The 27974-nt window shown below is 42.9% G+C and overlaps 3 protein-coding genes across 7 annotated transcripts in view; all 3 read left to right on the forward strand.

Annotated features, from left to right (window-relative positions):
* Positions 1-6474, forward strand: part of LOC135263583 (protein phosphatase 3 catalytic subunit alpha-like) — a 45156-nt gene extending 38682 nt beyond the window's left edge. The window contains exons 9-14 of the mRNA XM_064351802.1: positions 443-568; positions 1539-1616; positions 1738-1822; positions 2535-2632; positions 3554-3604; positions 4481-6474. Of these exons, the coding sequence (XP_064207872.1) occupies positions 443-568; positions 1539-1616; positions 1738-1822; positions 2535-2632; positions 3554-3604; positions 4481-4656 (614 nt within the window). The 3' untranslated portion in view covers positions 4657-6474. The remainder of the gene's footprint in view (positions 1-442; positions 569-1538; positions 1617-1737; positions 1823-2534; positions 2633-3553; positions 3605-4480) is intronic.
* A 2967-nt stretch (positions 6475-9441) lies between these two features.
* Positions 9442-17466, forward strand: ecscr (endothelial cell surface expressed chemotaxis and apoptosis regulator). 5 transcript variants are annotated; one of them, XR_010332494.1, is made up of 13 exons: positions 9443-9766; positions 9950-10054; positions 10710-10772; positions 11136-11258; positions 11913-11975; positions 12378-12467; positions 12865-12987; positions 13278-13373; positions 14066-14099; positions 14289-14359; positions 15005-15049; positions 15219-15307; positions 16062-17466. XR_010332494.1 is itself a non-coding variant. In XM_064351809.1 (12 exons), the coding sequence occupies exons 1-12, from the start codon at positions 9724-9726 to the stop codon at positions 16068-16070; spliced, it is 909 nt and encodes a 302-aa protein (XP_064207879.1). In that variant the 5' UTR covers positions 9443-9723; the 3' UTR covers positions 16071-17466. The 5 variants fall into 5 exon arrangements, 3 of the variants coding, with proteins under 3 accessions (XP_064207881.1, XP_064207879.1, XP_064207880.1); XR_010332495.1 differs by having other exon boundaries at positions 16065-17466; XM_064351809.1 differs by lacking the exon at positions 15005-15049.
* A 1096-nt stretch (positions 17467-18562) lies between these two features.
* On the forward strand, positions 18563-27123 carry dnajc18 (DnaJ (Hsp40) homolog, subfamily C, member 18). Its single transcript, XM_064351808.1, has 8 exons — positions 18563-19128; positions 21054-21225; positions 21950-22095; positions 22818-23027; positions 23462-23574; positions 24169-24281; positions 24748-24920; positions 25511-27123. The coding sequence occupies exons 1-8, from the start codon at positions 19002-19004 to the stop codon at positions 25633-25635; spliced, it is 1179 nt and encodes a 392-aa protein (XP_064207878.1). The 5' UTR covers positions 18563-19001; the 3' UTR covers positions 25636-27123.
* Positions 27124-27974: the final 851 nt, after the last annotated feature.

Raw genomic sequence — 27974 nt, forward strand, 5'->3', positions numbered from 1 at the left:
AACTAATTAACATTGGAGGACGGAGTGTGGCACAGTGGGTAAGGAACTGCGCTTGTAATCGAAAGGTCGTAGGTTCGAATCCCGGGTAAGGACACTGCCGTTGTACCCTTGAGCAAGGTACTTAACCTGCATTGCTTCAGTATATATCCAGCTGTATAAATGGATACAATGTAAAGTGCTAAATAAAAAAGTTGTGTAAGTCGCTCTGGATAAGAGCGTCTGCTAAATGCCTGTAATGTAATGTAATGTAATGAATTCTCCGGTTACAGTAGTATTTTCCTAGCTCACTGTGCTGTACACGTCACTCATTGACATGCATGCTGCACATTAGCATGCATGCTATGCATTAGCGAATACACGTTGTACGTTAGCATGAGTGTTGTGTGTTAGCGGCTGTAGATGTGTTAGCGTAGTAAACCCTCAACCCCAATGCTTCTCACAGCTGCAGTCCTCAAGTATGAGAATAATGTGATGAACATCCGGCAGTTCAACTGCTCCCCTCACCCCTACTGGCTCCCCAACTTCATGGACGTCTTCACCTGGTCCCTGCCTTTCGTTGGAGAGAAAGGTACGACCGTGACACCTTCACTTTCTCGAGCATGACGCCTCAATAACGTCCATTAAAGGCCTGCTTTGACCTCATCTCTACATTTTATTTGTATAGCACGGTTCATAATACTCAAAGCTATTTACAGAAAGGTGAATACAAAATAACATCAAAAAGTATATTTACTGTACATTTACACAACTATTATAAAGAAAATTAAAGCATTGCAATAACAGAGTTAAAGCTAGTAGACAGAGATTAAAAACAGTGTCTGGATACTTGTTGCTATGAGTCATGAGATTTAAGAAGATTATGAAAGCACAGCTGAAAAGATATGGGCTTCAATGGGGGTGGCACTGTAGTGCAATGGTTAGGGGACTGGGCGTGAAATTCAGAAGTTGTAGGTTTGATTCTGTGGCATGGCGCTACCATTGTACTTTACTGGAAATGTTCATTGTACAATGATATAACACGAGAGCTGTAGATGTTGTTCTGAATAAGAGTGCCTCAATACATAAAGCAATATAATTGGGTTTAAGTGCAAATTTGGAGGAAAACCCTTTTTAATTCAATTGTACAAGAATAGGGATTGTAATTGAAACAATCAGCAATAATTAAATGGAGGCTTTCTGAAATTGATTCCTAAATTTAATCTTGACTTTTCCATAAAACATGGAAACCTCATCCCCTCCTGGCTGTGCAAATTAGCTTTTGTTTTACTGATGTATTTAATTACTGAAGGACAGAGCTTGAGGCTGTCAATAAATCCACACACTGTAATCTTCTACTGAAGTGCAGAAATTAATCACCAATTAGTTAATAAGCAATTTGCTGTAATTACGTAAAAAGATTAGCATTTTGTGTACACAACTGAACGGACGAATGCCAGCTCGTGCTGGCTGAGGGAAGATATGTTTTCATTGGCAGTTCTATGTTGTATCACGCTTTGTCCGCTGTATCTTACAATTCACAATCTTTGACCTCTCTCCAGTTACAGAGATGCTGGTCAACGTCTTGAGCATTTGCTCCGACGATGAGCTCATGAACGACGGCGAGGAGATCTTTGACGGTGAGACATTTCCCTTTTCGTACTGGGAACGGAAACTTGCACACGTCTCTGGGTTCGCGGTTCATGCGCGCTCCTAGGCCTGGCCCCTGTCTCTGATTGGCTGCTCTGTGCCTCTGTCCAGCCAATGCAGCGGCAGCTCGGAAGGAGGTGATCAGGAACAAGATCCGGGCGATTGGGAAGATGGCAAAGATGTTTTCAGTGCTGAGGTGAGAATGTGCTGGGCTCTCCCACTGTGCACAGAATCCTCAGGGTCAGATTACAGCCTTTCCTGATGTGTCCTCCTGAGGCCTGGCAGTTCCCTTATGAGGTGTCATAGTCATCAAACAGCTCATTGTTATGGCAGCTTTCTAGCAGGGCTTCTCATTCAAGTAGGGTTTGCGATGCTGTGAACTGGACTACTGCCTGTGAAGGTACCTGTGTGTGTGTGTGTGTGTGTGTGTGTGTGTATGCATGTGTGGACGTGTGTTTGCCTACATTCGTGCAAACCTATGTGTGCGTGTGTGTGCGTGTGTCTGAATGCGTATGTGTGTGCGTCTACGTCCGCATATATGTGAGTGTGTGTGTGCACGTGTGTATGTATATGTGTGTGTTTGTGTGTGTGTGAGTGTGCGCTTGTTTGTCCACATCCATGCAAACGCGTGTGTGTGTGTGTGTGTGCATGTGTATGTGTGTGTCTGTGTGTGTGTTTGTGTGTGTGAGTGTGTGCGTGTTTGTCCACACCCATGCAAACCCGTGCGTGTGTGTGTGTGATTGTGTGTATTTATGTGTGAGTGTATGTGTGTGAGTGTGCGCGTGTTTGTCCACACCCATGCAGACCCGTGCGTGCGTGTGTGTGTGTGTGCTGGTTGTGCGCGTGCGGGTGACGTGTGCATGCTGGTGTTACACAGTTACTCACTCCTGCCCTGTCTCGCCCCTCAGGGAGGAGAGCGAGAGCGTGCTGACACTGAAGGGCCTGACGCCCACTGGCATGCTGCCCAGCGGGGCGCTCTCAGGGGGCAAGAAGACGCTGGAGAACGGTGGGCACCCCTCCGTGCCTCCCCCTGTCCCTCTCTCTCCCTCTCACTATCTCTCACTCTCTGTCCCTCTCTCTCTCTCTCACTATCTCTCACTCTCTGTCCCTCTCTCTCCCTCTCACTATCTCTCACTCTCTGTCCCTCTCTCTCCCTCTCACTATCTCTCGCTGTCTGTCCCTCTCTCTCCCTCTCACTATCTCTCACTCTCTGTCCCTCTCTCTCCCTCTCACTATCTCTCGCTCTCTGTCCCTCTCTCTCCCTCTCACTATCTCTCACTCTCTGTCCCTCTCTCTCCCTCTCACTATCTCTCGCTCTCTGTCCCTCTCTCTCCCTCTCACTATCTCTCGCTCTCTGTCCCTCTCTCTCCCTCTCACTATTTCTCACTCTCTGCCCCTCTCTCTCCCTCTCACTATCTCTCGCTCTCTGTCCCTCTCTCTCCCTCTCACTATCTCTCGCTCTCTGTCCCTCTCTCTCCCTCTCACTATCTCCCACTCTCTGTCCCTCCTCCTCCCTCTCACATCTCTCACTCTCTGCCCCTCTCTCTCCCTCTCACTATCTCTCGCTCTCTGTCCCTCTCTCTCCCTCTCACTATCTCTCGCTCTCTGTCCCTCTCTCTCCCTCTCACTATCTCTCGCTCTCTGTCCCTCTCTCCCTCTCACTATCTCTCACTCTCTGTCCCTCTCTCTCTCCTTCTCTCTGTCTCTCCCACTCTCTATCTGTCTCTCCCTCTGTCTATCTCTCCCACTCTCTATCCTTATCTGTCTCTGTCTGTCTCTCCCTCTCTCTGTCCATCCCTCCCCCTCTCTCCTTCTCTCTCTCTCTGCCCATAAATGTGTTCCCTCAGATCAGTCTTTCATTTGTAGGCATGGTGTTGTGCCATAGGATTGTGAAAAGTCTCTTTATCTCTCTCTTCTTCCTCCACAGCCACCATCCAAGCTATAGAAGCCATAGAGACGGAGCCTGAGGACGGAGATGGTGAGCTTCCCTTTGTTTCTCGTTTTGAGTGGACCCCTTTCACCAAAACAGGGTTTCAGGGGTGCCTCATGGAGATGTGGCAGACTCACCATTAACCAAATAAAAGAGGAGTAAATGTTGTTGGCAAGTCCACATCTTCAGTAGGAGGCACTTTGTAGGATAGCATGTGGTAGCGTGCTAATGAAAATCTGGCCAAATCAGCAAACGATGGTTGCCTCCTTGATAGTTGTGACCCTGTTATGTTTTCACAGTTGGTCCTGGCATTCACGGTTTTGTTTGACTCACCTTTGGGGAAATTAAACTTGAAACATCCTTTAAAGATACACATTTTAATTTGTTTGCAGGCATGAGTTTAAACAAACTTAATTCCTGGCATTCTCTGCTTTGTGTATGTTGTGAGTAATGATGGAGAATACAAAACAAATCAAATACTGAGTCACAAAATGTAAGTTTTAATGTTGTAAAGTCCGATCCTAGGAAGGACACTTTTCTCTGTCCTTGAGCGAGATACTAAGCCATTTTAGCAAAAGTTCAGTGGTATAATTTTAAAATATGATCCAGTGGCTTAATCCCTGCAAGAATGTGTCTAGGGGGACAACAGTGGGGGGTGTGCAGATTTTGATTCTCAATGAATCAGGTTTGAGTCGTTACCTTAATGTTGACCTTGACTGGGTCTGACATCAATAAATAGTCACTGTTATTTCTTTATTTCACTATACTGTATGCTTTTCTGAAAATGTGTTTATTCTTCAAATTTAGGGCACATGGAACTTATATATGTGTTTGAGCCCCTAAAATGTATAATGTAGGTTGGTATCTTTCGGTACTAAACGAAACGTGTTTTTCCTGTCTTTGCTCCCGGTCCGTGGGGAACAGCGGTGCGGGGATTCGCGCAGCACAAGATCACCAGCTTCGAGGAGGCCAAGGGCCTGGACCGCATCAACGAGCGCATGCCCCCGCGCCGGGACACCGTCAACAACGTGGGACACTCCATGGGCAAAATGAACGTGTCGGAGCCCAACGGGACGGACGATAACCGCAATATACAGTGAACCCCGCTGCCCCCACCCCCCCACCCCCCAAAACCCAACCCACCGCCCCCCCTTCCCACAGCCAGCGGTCAACCGTCCTCTGCTACCGCCAACACTACCTGCCCGTGTGTCACAGCGCGGCTAAACCATACACCAGTCCTCTCTGCTCTTCAAAGAAAAACGAAAATACGAAAAATTACTCTCATTATCTGCAACGACAAGAACATCTTCATCGACAGAAACAAACAAACAAACTCTCGCTTGAATAATCTTTTTAAAGTAGGGAAAGCCGGTCTCCTCGTACAGGACACGGGACAGAAAGGTCGTTTTCAGTGTGTTTTTGACGGGGACGTTTCGCTCGTGGGGGAACCCGCTCTCTGACGGCGAAGCCCTCGTGTTCTGTCGAGAGGGGGAAAGGATGGCAGAGTGAAGAAAGGGGAGGGGCGGGGTGGGAACAGGGGCATGAAGAGGACAGGAAGTGCTCCCCTCCCACCCCCCCGGACTGCGTCAGCTGCTTCCTGTTCCCGTCCTCCCTCAGTCAGATGGGGGTTTTGCAGGTTATAGATGGTTCTCTCACAAATTCTCTCACTTAATCATGACATATTGGAGAGGGGAGTTTCGACAGTATTTGCTCCATATATATTACAATTTTAATTAACGATTCAATTCATAATATCTTATACAAAAATGATCTTGCTATTAAACATGTTTTGCTACTAGTATCAATAAATAAAAATGACAAAAACGGTATCTTATTTATAAAAGAAGGACATTTAAATATGCGTAAAATGTACGACTATTTGCAATGCAATCTTACCTGAGAAATTTTCTTTTTCTTTTTTTTATTTTGTTTTTGTAAAATGCCATGAACCCAGGGGTGAGGCTTTGAGTGCTAAGCTGTGCCCTCTACAGCGAAGCCATTGGCGGCCATGTTGCTCCAAGTTCATACTGCGGTCTTAGTTCTGATTCAGCCTTGCCACCACATATTTAACTGTTTCTCACTTGCCTGTAATCAAAAAGAAAAAAAAACACACACGGTATGTGTTGCTAAAGGAGTTTACCAGTTCAGTAAAAAGGTAACCAAACTGAAGACAATAACTTGTACAGCATCTAAAGAAGGCATCAGTGCATGCGGTTAAGTTCCTTACTGATATGTGAAATTATATTTGTGCTGTGTTTCAATATAGTAGGTCTGAATTATTTCCCTCTTTAAATTAAATTTGTAAGGTTCTATATTGTTTTTTTATATGATTTTTTAAAAAAAGATTCATATTTTTCATTTATTTTTTCATGATTTTTTTCATCATTATTTTCTTATTTTTTTCCATTTAATTGCATTTCATTTTAAGTTATGTTATTGCTGTACAGCCACTGAAGCTCTTTCTAAGGTGTGAAACCTTGTGTTGTTTTTCTTCTGTTCTTCTTTCATTGTACAGAAATTGTTCAGTAGTGTGAATGAACTTGTCATTCAGACTGCCAAAGCATGATCGCATGGTGTAATGAAATGTAAACAATCGGACCTGGGCCGCGTGTCTCACTTTTAAAGGGGAAAACTATATTCGAATTATAATTATTGATGATATTCTTATTCTTATAATTAAGCTTTTTAATTTAAATTTTTTGTTTATTTTATTTTTTCCCTTAACTGTTATCTGATCCTTGTTTGGTCTCGCCGTGTTTACGTTGAAAAAGGAATTTCAATTTGTGGCATTTTTCTGGTATGTTTCCTCTGGAAGGGCATTTTGGCATTCTTCTTCCCAAACAGCACACACACACACTGTAAGCATGACTTTTGGGACCAATCACTTTTTTACTCTTGAATAAAATATGCATGAGCCATGGACGTCTCTAAAGCTCTTTCCTACCTCTGCAGCCGCAAACACACATTCATGCTCGTGCGCGCAGGCATACACACATACACACACACACACACGCACACACGCACACACAAACACGCTTGTGATTCATTCACATTACATGTGAACATATATTTTAGTTGCATGGAACTGAAAATAACTGGGAGTGTTGGTCTTTGTTTGGGTTGGTGGTTCTATATTGGTGGCTTAAAACACTGTCTGTGGAGTCAGCAAAAATCGACAATGTTTCATCTCAATCAATCAAGTAACTCCATTACTAACAGAAGTTCATCAAGCGGGAAAAAAACATTGAATAGATTATTATTTAACAGGGTGTTGCCTGTGTTCCCCTTTTTTCTCTCTTTGGAATCAGCTACAGGTTCTCTCCAGTCTCCACACATCTCGTGACATACTCACCTGTGAGCTAATTGGCCACAATGTAGGCCCCACAATTTCTATTCTACGAGAGAGCAAAGGCAAATGGATGAGAGGCTTATCTCTCAGTGATGGCCCCCGGTAGCTTGTGAAATTATACGACCTTTGATGCAAAGCGAATGATCATGTTTGACTGTGTAAAACTGCAGTTCCACGTCACACCAGTTTACTTCCTTTTGTCTCTGTCTTCATCTTCTTTCACAGTCTCACCACCTGCTTCATATTATTCTTGAATAACCGCCGTAAACAAAGTACATTTTTGATGCTAAGTGATGGTGGCAATGTTACTTCCCTGAAATAACGACAAGGAAACGTGTTCTTTTAGTGATGACCACAGGGCACGGGGAGTTATTTATATGCTAATGCCAAGACATGAGTTCATTATTGACGACTAACATACACCTATAGGGATATGGCAAGCTCTGATGAAGTTATGTGACATAACTATAGCATAGCAGCCATTTTGTAAAGTAAGCAGGAGCAACACCTAAGAGGGAGCACACTGGAAACCATGTCATCATTATGCGAATATGACTCACCAGGACTTTCCCCAAGTAAAAGGCTGTACGTCAGTCGGTGTGGGAGGTATCTCCTTTGGGATAACTGAAGGAGGTTCACAGCCCTGTGAGCAAATCACGCCCCTGCAGTCAAACCCCTTTTTGCCCACCAATAATAATCTCTCAATTATTTGGTGCGAGGGGGAGGAACGTTTCAGGGCATAGCCGGCTGTGTCTTTCCTTGGGGCTGCACTTTGAGTGAGATCAGGAGGAAAGGGGTTTTTGCATTTCGCACGCTGCCCCACTTCCCGATAATGCAGAATATTTCATGCACACAGAAAGTATATCCGATTGAGAGATTACATAATTATGTACACTTCTCGGTTAAATACAGTTAATCAAATGTAATGGAAACCAAAATCTGCATTTTCAAAAAACACTAGAGAACCACTTTACAGGGCAAATAAATATGGTGATGAAATTCAACACCATAATGCTGGGATTTCAAGCTAAAACATTTTGATTTCTGATGCTCTATAAAAGCTGGGTTCCCAGATCACCCTTAACTGATTTACTCCTCAGTCATGCTGCAAAGCTGGGGGCGTTTATGGATTCTACACAGCGGAGGATTGAGGTACATGCATGTGTGTGTGTGTGTGTGTGTGTGTGTGCAGAGGCATGCAAGCGTGCGTTGGGCATCTGTGCGTGCGTGCATATGTGTGTGTGTGTGTGTGTGTGTGTGTGTGTGTGTGAGTGTGTGTGTATGTGCGTCGTGCATGCATATGCGTGTGCGGTGCCAATGATGAGTATCGCTCTAAATAGGACATCTGCATCCTGCAGTACATAATTTCCTGGAAACCTCATATCCTATAAGCAGTTCCATCCTGGACAAGAAGACCAGTAGGGAAAATCTGCTTCCATAGTAACCAGCCGGGCATGATCTCGAACTGGGCAGGGGTGAGAGTTCACAGGATATACACTCTCTGTGAACCCTGACAGGGGGGTGTGTAGCTGGTTGCTTTACATGATACACAGTTTTTGATATGATTGCTTTGAATGATACACAGCTTCAGGTCTTCTCTTTTCCTCCTCTTGATTTAAAGGGAATCTTGGTTTGTTGGAAACCAGAACTTGCAGTTTGAAAAATTCCATGGTAGGATGTTACCATGTTACGCAAACGCCATCCTGTGGTGAAATATGCAAACTGCAACTGGACTCAAAAAAGTTTTTAGGTTCATCCACTGAAACATTTTTTAGTGTGTGCTTTTCTGGGGTCTTATGACATTAAATACAGATGGCACAAGATATCAGTTTTTTGGACCAAGTTATTGAAAAACTTACAAGCTGTTTATTTTGTATAATATGTCTCCTCAGACTGCCCTAGAAGTCATTCAGCAAAAAAACTAATTTTTCTTTCTGAAAAATCCCAACCCCTATCCTAACAACTTGTCAACAAAAAACAAAGTGGTTACCTTCTGAAGAGTTGGCAACACTAGGAAAGTATTTGTGTGCCTTGTGGATTTAGCCTTTTATTATGTAAGCAGTAAAGACCAGAAAATCCTCAAATAAACGCATTTGGGAAGGAAGGACCGAAGACTAATCACTCGGTTTACGGTAAAGCCAGAGAACAGTTGTACTGTGATTAGTCACCGTCTGGTCGGACATGAAGCGAGGTCAGACAGAAATATGCACTGCCTTCTTCAATGTTTTAAATGTATGTCAAAAAAATAAAAGACCAGGAAAATATATCTTCTGAGAATTTGGACTGCCTGTGTGTGTGTGTGTGTGTGTGCGCACGTGTGTGTGTGTGTGTGTGTGTGTGTGTGTGTGTGTGTGTGCAAGTGCGTTCACATGGTGAAATATCTGTCACACCCAACCAGATACACACACTGCACGAATGACTATTTTTTTTCTCTCTTTTTGTTTCTAGACTTTTCCATGACTGAACTCTGTCTGCTTCCTGCCATTCTTCCACAGGAAGCTGCTGCAGGAACAAGGGAACGACGCAAAATCCTGCAGGAGACCACTCCTGCCTCTCCCACTAAGAGCGCTGATGGGCATCGAGCAGTCACTCAGGGTAAAGAGGAGGTCCCCGCTATACCGGATAGACACACACACACACACACGGGACAGACATCTCTGCGCAACTCATCGTACACTCGCTAAGACACAGTCGGGTCTTCCATACACACGCTTGATTGGTCGCGGGGTGCCAGGACACTGTAGGACCCTGCTTGCTGAAAGAGTAACAAAGGAACCCCTCCCAAACCCCCATCCACAAGCCCTCAACAGACCTGGAAATGGATTCTGCGTTCTGGTACCTGTTTCTCCTCGTCCCAACAGGTAGGGTGAACCGAGACTCCGTCATCAGTGTGAAGTCTGTCATATGGTCATTCCGAAACATGTCTTTTTCTCTCTTTTTTAAAAACTTTATTCTGTTCTGTTATTGATTAGAATGGGGTTTGCTAATGTTTTAGGAAAATTGAAATTTGAGACTTAATTCCTTGTTGGTCCTCTTAACCAAAGACAGCTGGCTGCTCGTCTCAGCTCAAACTCCCAACGCTCCCGCAACCCAGACTGAGACAGCCAACGGGACCATTTCACTGAGCACACCTGCTCAACCCACCACAGGTACGTCCTTCAAAATCATTATGAGTAACGAGGTACATCTATATCACTGTGCAGAGCATAGCATCGCTCAAAAGATCTGGATAGAGAAAATAGGTTACAGGACATGAGTTAAGACAATGTTTTTTAAAACATTTTAAAACTTTATTTATTTTTATTTATTTTTTATCAAAAGCAGAAAACAGTTTCATATTTGGGTCTTGCCACAGAGCCATTTGGTCCAAAACTTTGAATAATTAATTTTAGTTTAATTTTTAAAACTCCAGGACCATGGTTGACAAAGACACTAAAAAAACTATCTCGGGTGGTTAATTGGGCAACTTATAGTCTGGTTGTGCTGCCTGTGCATGAAATGCACTGCTTTGTAGTAACGACTGCACAAAATGGCTGGTGGGTTGTGGAGTGGGTAAGAATGGCAGCTAGTAGCATGTGTTTCAGAGGATGCCTGTCTAAACTCTTCTGAACTAGTTATGGGGACAAGCCTATAAATATTATTGATAATTTCAAATTGGGAGAAGACAAATAATGAACAAAGTAAAAGAAAAAAATACTAATAATCTGTAAGACCGGGACAAGACTATCAGTGGTTTGTGGATCTGGCTATTAGTCATTCACGCTGATCAACAGTATTAATATTCCTCCGTGCCTCTCTGTGAAGGTAAATATTTCCTGACTGAGACCTCAACATCAATCCCAGAAGATAAGAGGACAACAACTCCAGGTAAAGACCCCACCACCTCATTTTATCTCTCACTGTAAGCGGACACTGTAAGTAAATTTATATTTGTCATCTTCAATGTCTGCTAACAGCTGTCTGTATCTTGTCAGAGAAGTCTATCTGTTTTAACCTCATATCCATACCCTTATTCAATATTCATCCGTTAATATTGCTGTTTAGCAATCCAATGTACACACAGTCAGCACCACGAGAGGGTAAATAACTCACTGGTGAGTTTACAGTACATACACTATCAAGACACAAAAAAGTCAAAATGTTAGAAAGTTAGAATGAAAGCCAGCTATCATAGTTCACCTCCCGAACCATAGATATAAAAAAATTAATCATTATCTATCATTCTTTCAGTGGTTCCATTGTCTGTGACATCACAAACCACTCCTCCTGCTCAGAATGAACCTACAACAGCACCTGCAACCTCAGTAACTGAGGCTAAATCCTCTACATACTCACCCACAACCAATATCTCAGGTAACTGCTATCCGGCCTGTGCCTGTGACATGATCCTTCTTTTGGTGTGTTGTGATCTCTATTTCACTTTGGTTGAGGGGAAAGTACCATCTAGCCCTTATGGTGCTATAGTCATAACATAAAACATTTATTCATTTTAAAAAACTGTATAATTAGCTTTATTTTTATTGATCCCACAATTCACCTGATAATTAAAGTAATCATATGGATTAGAAATTCATTGGAATTATGGGGCTTGAGTTTACTTAAGTGAACTGCATATTACGTTGCTTCAGAGAAAGAACAGAAATGATGAATGATGAGTATAGAAGCACATTGAGAATTGTGTTTGTAGAATTAGCAAAAAATTGGAATTCAGAGTAATTTAAATAGGAATTGAATTTAGACAACTGACCTGGATAAGGAATTAAATTGATGGAATGTAAAGGCTTTCCCTAATTGGAACTGAAGTTGAATATGAAACCCCCTGAGAGTAACTGGTCCCCACTACCCTGATGTCTACGCATGGTTTGTTTCATTTAACCTGTTCCCTTCCATGGTGTGGGTGCCAGCACCCACAGATTTTGGACTCATCACATTTTCAAGATTTATCAAAATAAATCAGACAAACATGCCGAAAATTCGCTTTCAGAGCTTATGTGCCTCTTCACACAGGTAAACATTTCCTGACTGAGACCTCTACGTCAGTTCCAGAAGACAAAAGGACAACAAACCCAGGTAAAGACCCCACCGCCTCTTTCTATCACTCACCTCTGAGTAAACTTCAACTTGTTATCTTCTGTACTAGCCAGCATCTGTCTGGATTTCTGTTTGTATATACCTCAAAACATCAACCTATTTAATATTCATATATTATTGCTGGTGTATAGTGACCAAAAATGCATGCCAGCAACACTTAAAGGGTAAACATCTCATGGGTGAGTTAACAGAACATAACTATCTAGTACAGACACTATCAAGTGCAGACAAATTCTGATAGAGCATGACTATTTTTTTCCATTGTGGTCCTTTATGTATTTTTACAGTTCTCTAACAGCTGCATAGGGATGATTAAATGGCTGGTTAGCTTTGTTTTAAAAGGGAGGGGATCATCTTTGCTCGTGCTATTCTGCTGTACAGGAAATACCAGATGCACAGAGACGACATCATATCCTCCAGCAGGCACAAGCGCCTGTCAGCCTACCACGGGCACCACCACTGTCCGACCAGGTCACTTCCACCTCTCTAAAAAAAAAAAAGCTCAGTGAATCACTTCACACGAACCCTCTGCACATCCTGTTATTCAGTGGCACAGGGTTTCACCAGCCCATGTCACGTGACTTAACAAGTTCTTCTGATTGGTTCAGGAGCTTGACAAAAGAAGCATTAGCACATTAGAGATGACAGTAAAGTTTCTGCACGATAGTGGCGCATTCTTCACTTTAATACACTGGCCTTAATGCAGATTATACAATTAGTGAGCACTAATTAATTATATAAATAGTACAGTATTTGCATCTAATTCACAAATATGTACATAAATGCATATGTTTATTATATTTATGTGACAATGCCAGTTCAGCTTTATTGAATTTCCCCAGCTGAGTAATTCTGTTTTCTGTTGCAGTGTCAACAGCAGCTGCAGGGTTACCCCCAATGCCAGGAACTTCCTCCGCACATCCCACAGGGTCTGAAGCTTCGTCCTCCCCCAGTCCCACTACAGGAAACAGCCTGACCACTCTCGCCTTTGGTGAGTCCATTTCATCCTTTTACATCCGTTGTGACATGCATAGGGGAAAACCTTAGCATGTATAGCACAAACCCCATGCCCCCCCCCCCCCCCTTTGACAGAAAGGCGGGTATGTGTTAACCCCAGACACTCAGGATTTTAATTGCCGTAGAAGACCCATTTTTTTAGTGATATTTTGTCTTGTGTTGAGCACCTCTGTGGACCCTTTTCTATGTTCCTTCTCACTTCAAAGGCTTGCTAATGATTGCTAGTCTTTCCTTAGTCATTGTGGAGCTTTCCCTTCCATTCAGGGGTGATGAGTTTTATCCTCATCCTGATCGTTGTCATGGTGGGTCTAGTCACAGCTATCCACCTGAGAGGGCGATGCAACAGTGCTAAAGAAGAAGGTGAGCCTGTGTGTGAGCACATGTGTGCGGGTGTGTGCCTGTGTGTGTGTGTATGTGTGTGTATGTGCACTTGACAGTGACAGTTTTAAGAATTTCATTGACTGATGCCCACATAAGAACATATGCTTTATAGTACAGCATATTATCAAGGTGAAATCTGCTAAATCTAAATTTATTTTAGCATAGCTTGTCAAATAATTTGGCACATATTACAGACTGATATGATATGTATTAAAACTAGTAAAGTATATTGTACATTACATGCATAAAATAATTTAAAATTCATTCTACAATCATTTTTAAAACACATTTGAATTATTTTTTTCAAAACATCAAACTCAATACAGTATAAATTCCACCCAAAGCAGTAAACATTCTGACACTAGAAATGTTCAGCACTGGAAGTTCTGAGTTCCATAACAACTTCATTGAAAACGGAAACTCCTTAGCAACCAGGAAAAAAAACAAAGGGGAGTATCCCTGGTAAAAGTTCCACATTTCAGCATAGTACTGTAAATCATAGAGTGACCAGGGCAGGGCTCAATTTATGGGGAAGCCAGGGAGAGCTCACCCCCCCCCCTTTCCAAAAATAACTGGAACCCCTCCAGTCAGATCCCCTCAATGACCATTCCCCACCCCCAACAAAGGCCAGTGTGTAATTCAAACCCTGACCAATGGTCTCTGCTTTTCAGGCAAAAAGAGTGGAGATTCTGTGGTGTCTGAAAGGTAGGGAGCAGGACATCTTGATTACTGAAGATTTGGGGGAAATGACAAATTTAAATAGGGCTGGAGTACACATTGTATGGCTTGTGTCACTGTTCTATTCTCATTTGTCAGGGTACTGGTGTCTTTTTTGATCAAATAATATAATAATGTTTTAAAAAATAATTTTTGGTATTACTTGTTTGCTCCCAGCCAGCTAACATCGAACGGGGAAAAGGAAAGCATAACTTTGGTCTCTGTGAAGACGATAAACACTGAAACTGGTAAGGAGCTTTTCACAAGAAAAAAAAGGATTGTTGCAGGTTCAAATTCCACTGCAGACAAAAGGATGTGATGAAAGATTATGCATGAAAGAATGATGAAAGATCTCTCCAATATGCTCACCAATCTCATAATACACTCTAGATGAGTGTTAGCCAAGGGAGAGTGCACAAAGCACTCAAATCAAATATTTGTGAGATTTATTTTTTGCGGGAAATAAATATATAATTTGAGAATAGTGTGGTTTTGGATGATTCCATTGAATCATAATCGAAGTAGAATATTTTCCAAATGTTTGATGATTAAAATGTGGCTCAGCATTATTTATTCTTCTGTCAATAGTGTAAATAATTTTGGAGGTCAGTGTGGACCAGCAGTTTCAAAATTTTCCCAGCTCACTTAAACCTTTAAGGTGTGAGATCATAAATATGTGATTGGAATGTTCTTAACTGAACATTCTGATGCTGATGTAACAATGACTACTGATAATTGAAAGCAATGGAATTCTGGAACACTGACTTAGAATTTTGAAAAACACAGCAAACACCTTTTTCTTCAGTGTACATTTTTTCCAAGACACACCCTTTATTAAAATTAAGTTAAGATTATTTTTTGAACATACCCTGTATCTAAATCCCTTCTAATAGTCCGCAGTGGGTACCAATTCACAATGGAACTACTCATTTAGATGTGTAAGTATACCTGGAAATCCCTGGATGATCTGTTCACTTATCTGGTGTCAAGATTTGTGATGAGGGCATTCTTTGGATTCTTTGGCAAGACCGTTAACCATCTGAGACCATGTCTCAGCATTGGACAGAGATTACCTCAAGGGCCTCTACATTTCTCCACTGCTCACAGATACAGATTCGCCTCAGGTCTCTTCGATCCACAGCACCACGCTGGACAGTGAGGAGCAGGAACTACGCAGAGACCTGCTCAATATTAAGGTGGGTCTGTCGCAGCCAGGGTATGCCTCAGTCACCAGTCAACACCAACATCCAAGACATGGAGCTTTGCGCTACTGCTAGCATAGACCCAATATGAACATGCATTACATGCTACTGCTAGCATGGACCCAATATGAGCATACATTACATGCTATTGCTAGCATAGACCCAATATGAACATGCATTACATGCTATTGCTAGCATAGACCAAATATGAGCATGCATTACATGCTGCTACTAGCATAAATCCAATATGAACATGCATTACATGCTATTGCTAGCATAGACCAAATACGAACATGCATTACATGCTATTGCTAGCATAGACCAAATATGACCATGCATTACATGCTATTGCTAGCATAGACCAAATATGAACATGCATTACATACTGCTACGAGCATAAATCCAAAATGAACATGCATTACTGCCAACATGAACCCAATATTAACAAGCATTACTACACACCACTCCCAGGATAAACATATAACTACACACTGTTCCCAGTGTATAATAAAGTCAATATAACTATGCATTACACTAAAACACACTGCCTCCAAAGATGATATGAATTAATAGATATTTTCACACACTTACACACATATGTACACACTGTTTACCCACATAATATGTTGACATATATTACACAATGCTCCCTATACAACAGCAGAATTAATACATATACATATGAAAATACACAACCCTACTTGAGAAGAATGGAAGTCTGATGCCCTGTATTCTTTTTTTTCTGTAGCAGGTGTAAAAGCCATTTTGTCAAAAAACACGCCGATCCTGAGGCAGCAACAAGGAACAAAATGAACTGTGATCATTTTATATCATTTTTAATAATTTTACTTACTGAAAAAACAGTCATCGACTTTCCATTTTCTATGCTCATGAGTATAAAACAGCAGGGCTGTTTGTGTGTGTGTGTGTGTGTGTGTGTGTGAGTGCACAACACTGTGTGTTCTGACCAGAGGTGGAAAGTCCAGGGATCAGAATGCAGAAGTCCTGCCATGTGTTTCTTCCACCCATGAACTCAGCCAGCTTGATTTCACTAATCAGTTCTACCTCCTGGCCATATAATTGTGCACAATTCCTAACATAATTATGGAACAAAATACTGGGGAGGACTTTTACATTGTGGAATTTGATTTTCCATCTGTAGGCCTGACACTTCATCGTGCAGCACCTCTTGTTCTGGGGACCCTCTCGCTCACAGGCTCTCCATCTGCATCAAACAGACAGACTGGTCTCCAAGTGATATTACTCTTGAGAACCTGCAGCTCTGTCACAATAAATAGAGGCATCGCCTAAGGCAATGGTTCCCGACCTTGGTCCTGGAGTACCCCTGTGAATGCTGGTTTTTGTTTCAACCACAGTTACAATCCCAGAATTTAAAAAAGTTGTTCATTTTTCTTAATTGGGTGCTTTTTGTGTTTAGAGGGATTATTTACCCTCTTGTACCACATTATGTCAGAAATGTTATGTGTGCCATAAATTATTAAATTCCCATGTTCATTTTGTGCTTATTGTGCTACATTACAAAAATAAAAAATAAACAATTTATTAAGAAAAATGTACAACTAGCTAAAATTCTGGGATTGTAATTGTGGTTGGAACAAAAACCAGCATTCACAGGGGTACTCCAGGACAGAGGGCGGAGAACCACTGACCTGCGACTCCATAATGCATCATCTTCAAATTTAACAAACTTCATCACCCATAAACCCACTCACAACTTCACAAGGAACACTGCAGCGGAAATGTGGACTCCTGTGATACACAGTACTACAGAAGAGATAGCACCAATTATACAGGAGCAAGTGTCTTCCACTCACAAACACTAGTGTTCTGTTCATTGTGTAAATTGCATGGAATAAACTTCCATGCAATTCCAGATTGATCAAAATGATTTTCTTTTTGGATGTTATGTATGTTATGCATTTTTTCATCTAAATGATTACATGATTAATTTGTGTACTCTGTGGAAAAATATAAAATGTGATTTTGATTTGTTAATTTATACTTAAAGTGTAATTTCACCATTTCAGAATACATGAAGAATCAAATTAGAAATCTAATCATAATAAAACTCTTTGCAAATCAATTTTTTTGACAATATAAATAAAAATAATCTTTTCTTGACTTCACATAAACAGCCAAGCCAATTTTTACATTGTATGTTGAATTAATTGACTAAGTAAAATATCTTTACTTTATGCACTGGAATAGTCAGTAAGCTGATAACAACATGTCATTTCTCACAGGGTAGATGATGAGGAAGGGCTAGATTCTACAGATGATGTAAAAAAGGATTAATTCATTATTACCACTGCAATTTTAGAATGCACTCCTATCCAGAGAGACTTGCAGAACATTTGCATTTTTGCAGTATCTATTTTATACAGCTGGATATATACTCAAGCAATTTTAGGTTAGGTGCCCTGCTCAACAGTAGCTACAATGGCAGGGTACTATTGGAGAGTTGAATCTGCAACCTTTAGGTGAAAAGCCCATTTCCTTACCCAGTGCACAACACTGCCTCCAGGATCCGCAGGTTCATTCAACGCTTATACCAGGAAGGATAAGGACAATTGGTAATCTACTATGACTGCTTTTTTTTTTTTTTTTTGCAGTAAAAGTGGTCTCAATGAGCCTTTGTATATCAAATTAAATGAGGGGTTCTGAAAGAGGGAGGACTTGGAGAGAATTTAGAGTACTTGAGCCAAAGCCAGGTCAGGCTTTAGGCAAGAATCTGCCATCCAGCACGAGACATCCTTCAGGCAAGCTGAGATGCATAATGAGAAGTGTGCGCTGAATAGAGGAAAGGAGGAGAAACGTTTAGTATCATCAGAGCAGAAGCGCTGTACACACACACACACACACACACACACATACATACATACATATATATATATGTGTGTGTGTGTGTGTGTGTATGTGTGACTCAAAAAGAAAATAAAACGACAACACTAAAAAGATTTTACTTAGCCATTATTTATTCAGCCAAAAATAAGCTAACCTGCTGAAGACACAATGCACAATGGAAACATTAATTCTACACCGTAGTTACCGTTTCCATTAAAAAGATATTGTATACTAAATTGTTACCAAACACAATTGATGCGGGCTCGCCCATTCCCGACTCCGGAGTATTTTTGACAGTTTTCCACGTGGCCATTTAGGGACAAGCAAGGAGTCTTCCCATTGGTCCAAGACGCTGTTCATGACAGAGGCGTGGGGCCTACTTCCGCTTCCTGTAAACATTGAGGAAAATATGAGGTCTTAACGGCGTTAAATTTTCTCTTAATGTCATGCATGGATTTTAGTTTAATTTCTGTTATTTATCGTAAAGTGAAGCATACGTAAGGTCCTGCCTGCGCGCGTGCAAATGTAGCGAGCTATGTCTACCAGAACGGCAAGGGAAAGACAAGCGCGTGGACGACGATAACATTTCGAAATTCAATTATCTGCTTCTTCTTATACGGGGATGTTTGGATGTAAACATTAGCAAGTTAGCTTTTACATAAACAAGCTAGCTATTTTACTCCTAGCACATAACATTGCCAATCAACTACACCGACATTCTATTGTGGGGTCTTGTTTTATTAGCCGCTAAAACATTATAGTTTGTGTGTGGATATAAGTGAAGATAAACTGCTGCGCTCACAAGCCAATTGCCGGCTAAAAAATGGATAAAGAAGAATCGGACCGATTGATAGAAAAAGCAAAACTGTGCTTGCGATCCGGACGGAGAGAAAAGGCGCTCCAGTTATTATATGAAGCTCAGAAAATATTCCCCAGCACACGAGCCAGAGGTAATTTCGCCAGTCATAGCATGCTAGTCTGGGTGCTTAAATAGATATTGCAACGTCTGGATCTTTTCGCTTCTTACATAATGCATGCTCCGTGTATTTCTGTCCAGAATGACCGGGGGTAGCCCGCCCAGATGCCTGTCAGCCACCGAAATTTAACCGTGAATGTATTTATTTGACGTAATGATCTACCTGCCTACGCATTTGGCGTACCCAACACAAGGATAAATGCTGGAAGCTTAGCTCTTTAACTGGTGTCTTCAGTTCACTGTAGTACAGTAGATTGCTTTCATTGATTCGACACTTTTTAACGCAAATGCAGAAGTATATCTGTATGACAATGTGATGAACTGTACATACAGTACCTAAATGCGATTAAAATCTCAAGTTGTATACAATAATGCAGAAATTGTGGCTTTATTTGGACATTGCCAGGAAATCCAGCTCTTGTCGTGCCGTTGAGCGAATTTGATAACGTGGGTGTATTCAAACGCGACAGAAGCCCAAGTAATACATTGTTCACGTGGTAACTGGTTGCTAAGGGACCAGCCAGCCAGGCAAACAGAAACATGCAAATTATTGGACTGTAGTGAAACCTTGGTTCAACATTTCATTTCAGAACATCATTTTGTGGTGGTGTTGAAAGATATAGTGACTCATAGTAGTCGGTGGGTTGGGCGATGGGGAGCTCTGCATGTCATACATTAAGGAGAAGGCTGTGTTCCACCCTGGTTCCACCCCTACACCCAACCATCTCCAACTCCACCCTCTCCTGAGTGCATCCAGCCTTGTATCACAACAGCGTCCACCAGAATTCTCCTAAAAAAAAAGATTGCCTAAATAAAATAGAAATAACAGTCATGATGTCACCTTACCGGTAAAACACGGGCTTACCTGGGCTTGACCTGGGCTTACCCAGCTGGTAGCTGAAACTGTGTACAAATAAACCAACAAAAAATATTTGCATAAATAAAGCAAGGAAGGTAATGGTCGTGTGAACCTAGATGTGGGATATTAAGAAGTACAGTGGTTTAAGAGGCATAAATGCATAATAAAAGGCATAAATGCTTGAATGAATTAGTCACAGAAGCATTCTCAATGAGCAAAGAGGTGTTTTTAACAAAATTAATATAACTCTTAGAATAAGTATCCAGAATCTCTGGCGAGATGGTGCCTTCACACCTCCATGTGTAATCCTTCCTGCTCACACAGCACTGGAAAGGGTGTTTCATTGGCCTATTTCCTCTCATGGGTTTTGTGAGGAAACAGAATGCAGGAAGCCGGCCATATTGGTTATTGCTCTGTTATATATGCTCAGCAGAGATGAAATCTTTTCTCAGAATCCTTTGTGCCTCTAGCTCTTATGAATTCACAGACTGTAATATCCATCTATCCATCCATAAATTTTCTTAAACCACTTATTCCTGGTTGGGGTGGTTGGCTGGGGCATATCCCAGCGTGCATTGGGTGAAGCAGGAATACACCCTGGACGAGCCGCCTACTCATACCTACTGGAAATGTAGTCTCCGGTTAGCGTAACCTGCATGTCTTTGGACAGTGGGAGGAAACTGGAATACCGTTGAAGACGGGGAGAACATGCAAACTCCACACAGGAAGATCCCTGGGCTCGGAACTCAGTGGCTTTTTTCTATGAGGCAACGGTGCTATCCACTGAACCACCGTGGCACCCGACTGTAATATCACTATAAGCAAATATTGTACCGTTGGCTTAAGCCCCTTTTGCTCTGCCTGCAACTGGACCAGCATCACTGTCAGCGACTTAGGTTTCCTAGATGGACTTTTGTCCAAATGCTAACTGAGCCCACGTCTGTATAGCTTCCCCAGTGGGGCTCAAGCAGGGTTCACACTAGTACGGCTGCTCGCCACTGTTAACCCCTCCCCCCATCTGTTTATCCATCATCTCCCAGTTCTGATCGACGCCATCTTGAGGAACGGCAGTGCGGCGGGAGAGGGGGGGCGTGCCCACGACCTGCGCTTCCGGCGTGGGAGCGAGGAGGAAGAGGACGAGACCGAGCGCGTCAGGGGAGGAAGCGACAGGAGTAAGGCCTACACAGAGGAGCAGCAACAGGGCGTGTATAGGTACGGAAGCCTCGCTGGGACACATTTTCTTAAACTTGCCTTCGTATCAAAAGCCATTTTTAAGCTCATGGAAAAGTGTTTTAGCTGTTTATTTTAAATGCCTTGCATCTTACGTATTTAGATTTATTGTTTATCTAATTTTTTCCTGTCTTATTTTTGTTTTTTAATTGGAAAGTGTTTTGAACATGATGTAAGAAAAGCAGTTTATAAATTAATGAAAGAAAAGGACACTGTACTCAAGTTTATTGTCGCTCTTATCTCTGACATAGTGTAATGGTGTCCGTTTAATGAATAGCCAGTTGTTTTATGTATTGTTACTAAGCACTGATCACTGATTGCATTTCCCCAATTTCCTTCTTTGCCAGATCTTTCAGAATGCCACTTTGCATGGTGTAGCTTAAATTCTCTTACAAAGAGTAAATCTATGTTAATTGCAGAGCAGTACAACAAAATTGATTATCACATGACCACTTATGTGCCCCTTGCCTATGTGTCTTCTTTTGTCTGAGTGTGAGTTCTCTGTAGCCTGACGCGACTTGATGCGCTACACAGCGTGGCTGAGTTCAGTGCTTTATCTTGTCCCTTGGAGTAACTTCACGGCAACCAATGCTACAGTGAAAAACGCCGCATTTGGACCGGGCTTGCGGCAGTTCGCAAAGAAAGTTCCGGAAAGTTCTCCAAAGCAGCCTTGTGAAGAAACCTTCCGTTTCCCTCACCTTTGCAGGATAAAAAAATGCAAGGATTTCTATGAGATTCTGGGAGTGCCCAAGGACGCCAGTGACGAGGATCTTAAGAAGGCCTACAGGAAGCTAGCACTGCGGTTCCATCCGGACAAGAACTGCGCCCCGGGGGCCACTGAAGCCTTCAAAGGTACTCCTCCGTGAGATATCCCACAATGCATCTCTTCCTGTATCTTCCAGGATATTTTGAATTATTTGTTTTGTGTGATTATCTTTCAGGATTGAGGTGCATCTTAAAAATGTAATTCCTATGTTTCATACAAACGGACATATTTTTACAAGTCTGGTTTGTGCTTTGGATGTTCAGAAACATTTTCAAATCTGGTGACCTCAATTTTCCGCCTTACATCTTGATATTCCAAAAAGAATGACGTGAAGTGCTTCACAAAGTGGTTCTTTTCGTAGTGCTCATTTCGGTTTTGATGTTTGGTTTTAATTGGGTTTTGCTTGATGCGATTAAGACCATAACCTGCTTATGACAATCAGACTGGGCTGTTTACATGACCATTCATATAATTTGAGTATTGCTTTAATCGGGCTATGATCATATTATTACTGTGCATGTAAATGCACATTTTGAGTATCTGCAGGGTTCTGTGTTATTCTGCCCAATCATAGGTGTAGTTTACGGGGAGGTCAGAGGAAACCTCACCTCAAAGCCAGTTTTATGTAGTATTAGATACTCACAGAGCAGGTGAAATGACAAGCCTAGATGGACTGAATGACCTGTTAGCATCATCAAACAGCCGTATCTCGTTATGCAAAGTCTTACCGAAGACTCGGATGTACTAGCTGCGACCTGGAACGTGTGACCTCTGACCTCATCGCCCCCTCCCCCGTCTCCTCCGGCAGCGATAGGCAACGCGTACGCCGTGCTTAGCAACCCGGAGAAGCGGCTGCAGTACGACCAGGTCGGCGAGGCGCCGCCCACGGAGGCCACGGCCCAACAGAGCGCCTACGCCCGCCACGGCGGCCATCACCGCAACTTCTACCGCGACTTTGAGGCGGACATCTCCCCCGAGGAGCTCTTCAACGCCTTCTTCGGCGGCAGGTTTCCCACGGGTGAGTCCGGGGGGTGGGGGTCTCACAAGGGGGCTGGGGATCAGTACAGCCCCTGTGGGGAACGGTTCCATAACATCCAGCTGTTGATGTCATGAACCCCGAAATAGGTGGGGCTATCTTTTCATGTGTTATAAGGTGATGGAAGGTCCTAAGGTTCAGCTCAGCCTCAGTCTCTCATCACTGCTGATAAGTGCTGTTATGCAGTTAATAATAATATGGGTCAGAAAAGTCTCCCAAAATAGGAAGATTTTAGTTCCAAGACTGGAAAGAACAGAGACCATAAAGGTGGTAAACACGGAGCTTCCTATTGGCAGGAAGACCACCGTATCCATTTGATTCACCACAATATCACGGGTGCTGACACGACATGCTAGGAGTGAGAGCAGCGCCTCATCCACCCTGAAACTGAAGGCTTCTCGCTGGTCTCCCGACAGGAAACATCCACGTGTACAGCAACAGAGGGGCGACCTACGCGCACTACTACCAGCCGCGCCGGCGGCGCATGAACGAGCGGAGAGAGGACGACGTGGAGGACAACCGCAGTCAGGTGGGCCGCCTGTCAATCACGCCGGCGCTGACGGTTAACCTGCAGCGTGATGTAAACTTTACATCGCTCGTTGCCTTTTTTTAATGTCAGCTTCGTATTAGTTTTGTGTGCAAGTTGGCAATCAGGTAAGTACAATTAGTTCTGCCTGTGATGCGTAACGGTGACATCACAAAGGCAATCAGCCGTTTAAGGTGGACATGGTAATACGTCAGTGCTGGCATTCACGGTGAGGGCCCATTTGTTTCTGTTCTTAAATAATCTGCATACTAATCTAGAACAAATTCATACCTGCTATTTATGTGTAAGGAAAAATGACAGAGGCCATTCAATGGTTGTGCTTTACGTATGACAGGACGTTTCAGTTGCTGTGAAAAGAGACCATGGAATTAAACGTAGTTGAGATTAAATTGATCCCACAAATGGAAATGGAAGATAAAAGCCCATTGAAGCAACTGTGAGTTCCTCACTGTGAGAGCCAGTTCGCGTTTGCTCCCAGGGGTTAGGGTTAGGGTTAGAAGTGGGGGGGGAGGGTGTAATGTATGGACTGAACTGAAGGTGGCGTTGTGTTGTTTATTGTCACATTTCTCCCAACAGCAAAACACCTTCACAGCCTTCCTGCAGCTACTGCCTGTCCTGGTTCTGATTCTTATCTCCGTGGTGACGCAGCTGATGGCCACAAACCCTCCTTATAGCCTCTTCTACAAACCGTAAGTCAGCTGCACCTAGCAACAATGGCACCAAATATAAAAGGTGCCACACAGGGTCCAGTACTTCTGTTGTGTGCCGCAAGAGGTTGTGGATTACATCCATTTCTGTGCTTCAAGACACCTGGTCAGGGAGCTTATCATTTTTTTCCCTTCACTGAATCTTTACATGCAGTTAGATATTTACAGACATCGTAAAGTCAGCATAAGAGATGGATTCATCTGTCTGCAATGTGGCAAGGGGTGTCCGTTCATCTGTCTGTGAGTTGAGGGAACGCTGTGTGAGTGTCTGTATGGAAACAATATCTGTGTGTGGCGTGGAAAGAGTATGGGCTGTCCTCTGTGAGGGAACAGTGTCACCCTGTCTGTCTGTCTGTTGGTCTGTCTATCTGTCTGTGCAGTGAGAGAAGAGCACTTGTCCATTTGTCTGTCCAGGAAAGGTAACGACGTCTTGACTCTTACCATGCAGATCCATGGGCCTGGTGGTTTCCCGGGAGACCCAGCACATGGGCGTGCCCTATTATGTGGACAAAGGCTTCCAGAAGGAGTACAAGGGGGCGGCCCTGCAGGAGCTGGAGAAGTCCGTGGAGAGCGACTACGTGGAGTACCTGCAGAACAGCTGCTGGAAGGAGAAGCAGCAGAGTAAGGTCCTGCAGGGCTCTGACACCTCGCTAGGAGAGTCTACTGTTTCTCACTGCTCCTCCCAGCTCCTTTTAAAGTTTAAGGTGAAAACCGAAGACAGCAGACCCTGTGGCTCTGCAAGACCAGGACTAGGGCTGGGGACCCCTTGCTTTGGATTACTGCAGGCTTTCACTGCACCCCATAAAGTGGGGTCAAAGCGTTCCCTCTTTCTCTCCAATCTGTGCCACCCCCAGTACAGCTTCATCTCTGCAGACCAAATCTAGTCCCCCATTTAAGTAGCTAATTTAATTCCTCCCTCTGCCTCGGTTCATTGGTGGCGAGTGATTCTGGCATGGAATGACTGTAGAGCAGGGGTGTTAAACTTCAGTCCTGGAGGGCCACAGTGTCTACTGGTTTTCAGTGTGTTTCACCATGAGTGAATATTAAAGTCACAGACTGGCTAAGGAGTCCACACACCTTGTTCTTGATGCCTTAATCGGCTACTGTTTGAAAGGAAGCCACTAATTTCTAGGACTGGAGCTTGACACCCCTGCTGCAGAGTGTGTCCATACAAGTTTTTTTTATGACTCCGCCTTGACTGCTCCCTCCAGAATCGGACCTGGCGAACCTGGGCCAGCTGTACCGCGACGAGAGACTGAAACAGAAGGCGGAGTCCATGAAGCTGGAGAACTGCGACAAGCTGTACCGCATCGTGGGGCGACAGCGGGGCGAATGAACAGGAGGAGGAGGAGGAGGAGGGCGGAGCCCAACACGGAGGCACGTAGGCAGCGCACAGAAAGTGTCACCGTTTGCGTTTGTAGCAGCATTTCTTTTTATCCATTATATTTAGATTTTAATTTAACTGACGGGTTTGGTAGCTACTTTGTTAGCGCGAGCAGCTCGAGTACGAGTGTCTGCCCTCCTCTCTCTGTTTTCGGAAGGGATAAAGAGAGGAGGAGGTGCAGCGGGGCGGAAGAGCTCCCAGCGCTCTGGGAGCAGCTAGTCGTGCCTGTTCTGTCTCGGGAGTGAAGCAGGGTGGGTAATGTAGTGTCACTACATGGGCCTTTGCTCTGCTGAGGCCTGTTTTTATTTCCTTACATTAAGGAATAGGGTTATGATAACAGCGACGCTCGCGCTTCTGTTTGCATTCAGTATCATTTCACAGCCATCCCGCCTGAGTGTTTCGCTAGTTTATTATTTATTCATGTATTTAATCAGTTAATTTAATTTAGATTTATTTGTCACAAGGCACATTTTATTATATCTATAATTTATTTATAAACATTTAGGCTATGAATTCAATTTTAGTTTTTTTAATTGCAAGGTTTAAGCCAGAGGGCTCAAATTTTACGCAACACAGCCCTAGACTCCAGTGGTCAGGAAAGAGTCGGGTTTGAAAATGGAGGTTGTAAACATGGTAAATCCCCTCAGACACATCGGCACGTTTCAGAGGAACTTTGTTTCAGTGGCCTGAGGGGGGTTCCAAAAGCTTTATTTACATTTTTTTTTACATTATTCAGAAATTAATAACCAGTCCTGTGCACTTTTCAAGGATTTAAATGTCTTTCAACTCTCCTGAATCATCACTGCATGTGGTGTCTGAGTGATACCCACACCTAAGCACCTCTTCTCCATTTCCCAAACATTAACGTTTTCATATTCATAGACCGAATGCAGTATAGACAATTCAGCAATGAAAGATAGAGAGAGAGAGAGAGAGAGAGAGAGAGAGAGAGAGAGAGAGAATGGGGGAGTATGGGCAGTAATCCCTTTTCTGGGATTTTTCATACTGTCATTTGTCAGAGACAATTGTTGGAAAGACAGGTGTGCTCGTATAATTGACTCTTCAGACATTACATTTTTACATGCCGCGTATCTGATGGTTTTCTTTTTCCCTTCTCTCTTTTTTTTTCTTTAGCCAGGAGTCTTTAAAACTTAATTTATCCTTTGACCTTAGACCCACGTACTCACTGTCAAATGCATAAACCCTGTACTAATGGGGATGGGTGGGGTGTGCAGAAATTGGCCAATCGTATTTGCCGTTTCCTGATGGAGGAGGGTTCGGTCCACGGTCAGCTGTGCGTGTGGGCGTGGCCATGCGCGTGCGCAGATGTATGTGGGCGAGTGTTTTTCCCTGTCCGTTAAGTTGAACTGTGGTATTCAGCTAATTTATGCTGAGCAACGTTTAACGTTTTGTTGTGGTTTAATAAAATGTAACACAGTACACTGGTTTCCATGGTTTTTGTGTGTTCTCTAGCTCAGGGTTCAGAACGGGCAGCATCCTCAAAGATCAGTGATAATTACATAAGATCTACCACAGTACCTCCCTGTCCACTCAGCCCCCTTTCCATCCACCCAGAACATTATCCAACCACAGCAGTTTCGTCAGCCAGATGTAACCCTCCAGCTGTAACATGCACTGTAAATGCAGTTGTTTTTGCATATGTAAAACAGAAACATTTTGCTACGTTTGAATCAGGCGTGAGGTCATCAAATGTATTCTCTCAGTATGTGGGTCATCTGCTCAGACAGTGTGGAAGCCTTTGTGTAATACTAAACTGAATCTAAAAAGTGCAAAACTAAAATGCATGTGCAGAAATACTCCAGGGAGGTGTTTTTCAAATCAGTATCAAGGACTTGGCCAACAATTTTTTAAATATTGGAGAGAAAAAAAAACAGTAGAACAGGAGATGTACTTAACTAAAATGCAGTTTACGACATACACCAGTGAATTATGTTCTGGATGTTTTTAAGTATCTCCCACAAAATATTTTACCCAGTTTGTAGACAGTCAGGTCACACACATTTTTTCTTGATCATATTTATTTTTTTAGGCACATTCACAGTTAGAAAACACACACAAGCAGGCAACATAGCAGTATATATGTACAAGGGGAGATGTGACTACAAAACTACACGCTGTTAATACGACAACATGGAACGGATACACACAGTAATGTTTTTGCCTTTCCGTTTCTGTATTTGTTTAGTGAAAACGAACGCACGCACAGAATGGTGTTTCTTCCCTGTCCGTACTTTCCCTACAGAGACGATACACAGCGCAGACTGGTCCCG

The sequence above is a fragment of the Anguilla rostrata genome, chromosome 9 (genome assembly GCF_018555375.3).
Source record: "Anguilla rostrata isolate EN2019 chromosome 9, ASM1855537v3, whole genome shotgun sequence".
NCBI lineage: Eukaryota > Metazoa > Chordata > Actinopteri > Anguilliformes > Anguillidae > Anguilla > Anguilla rostrata.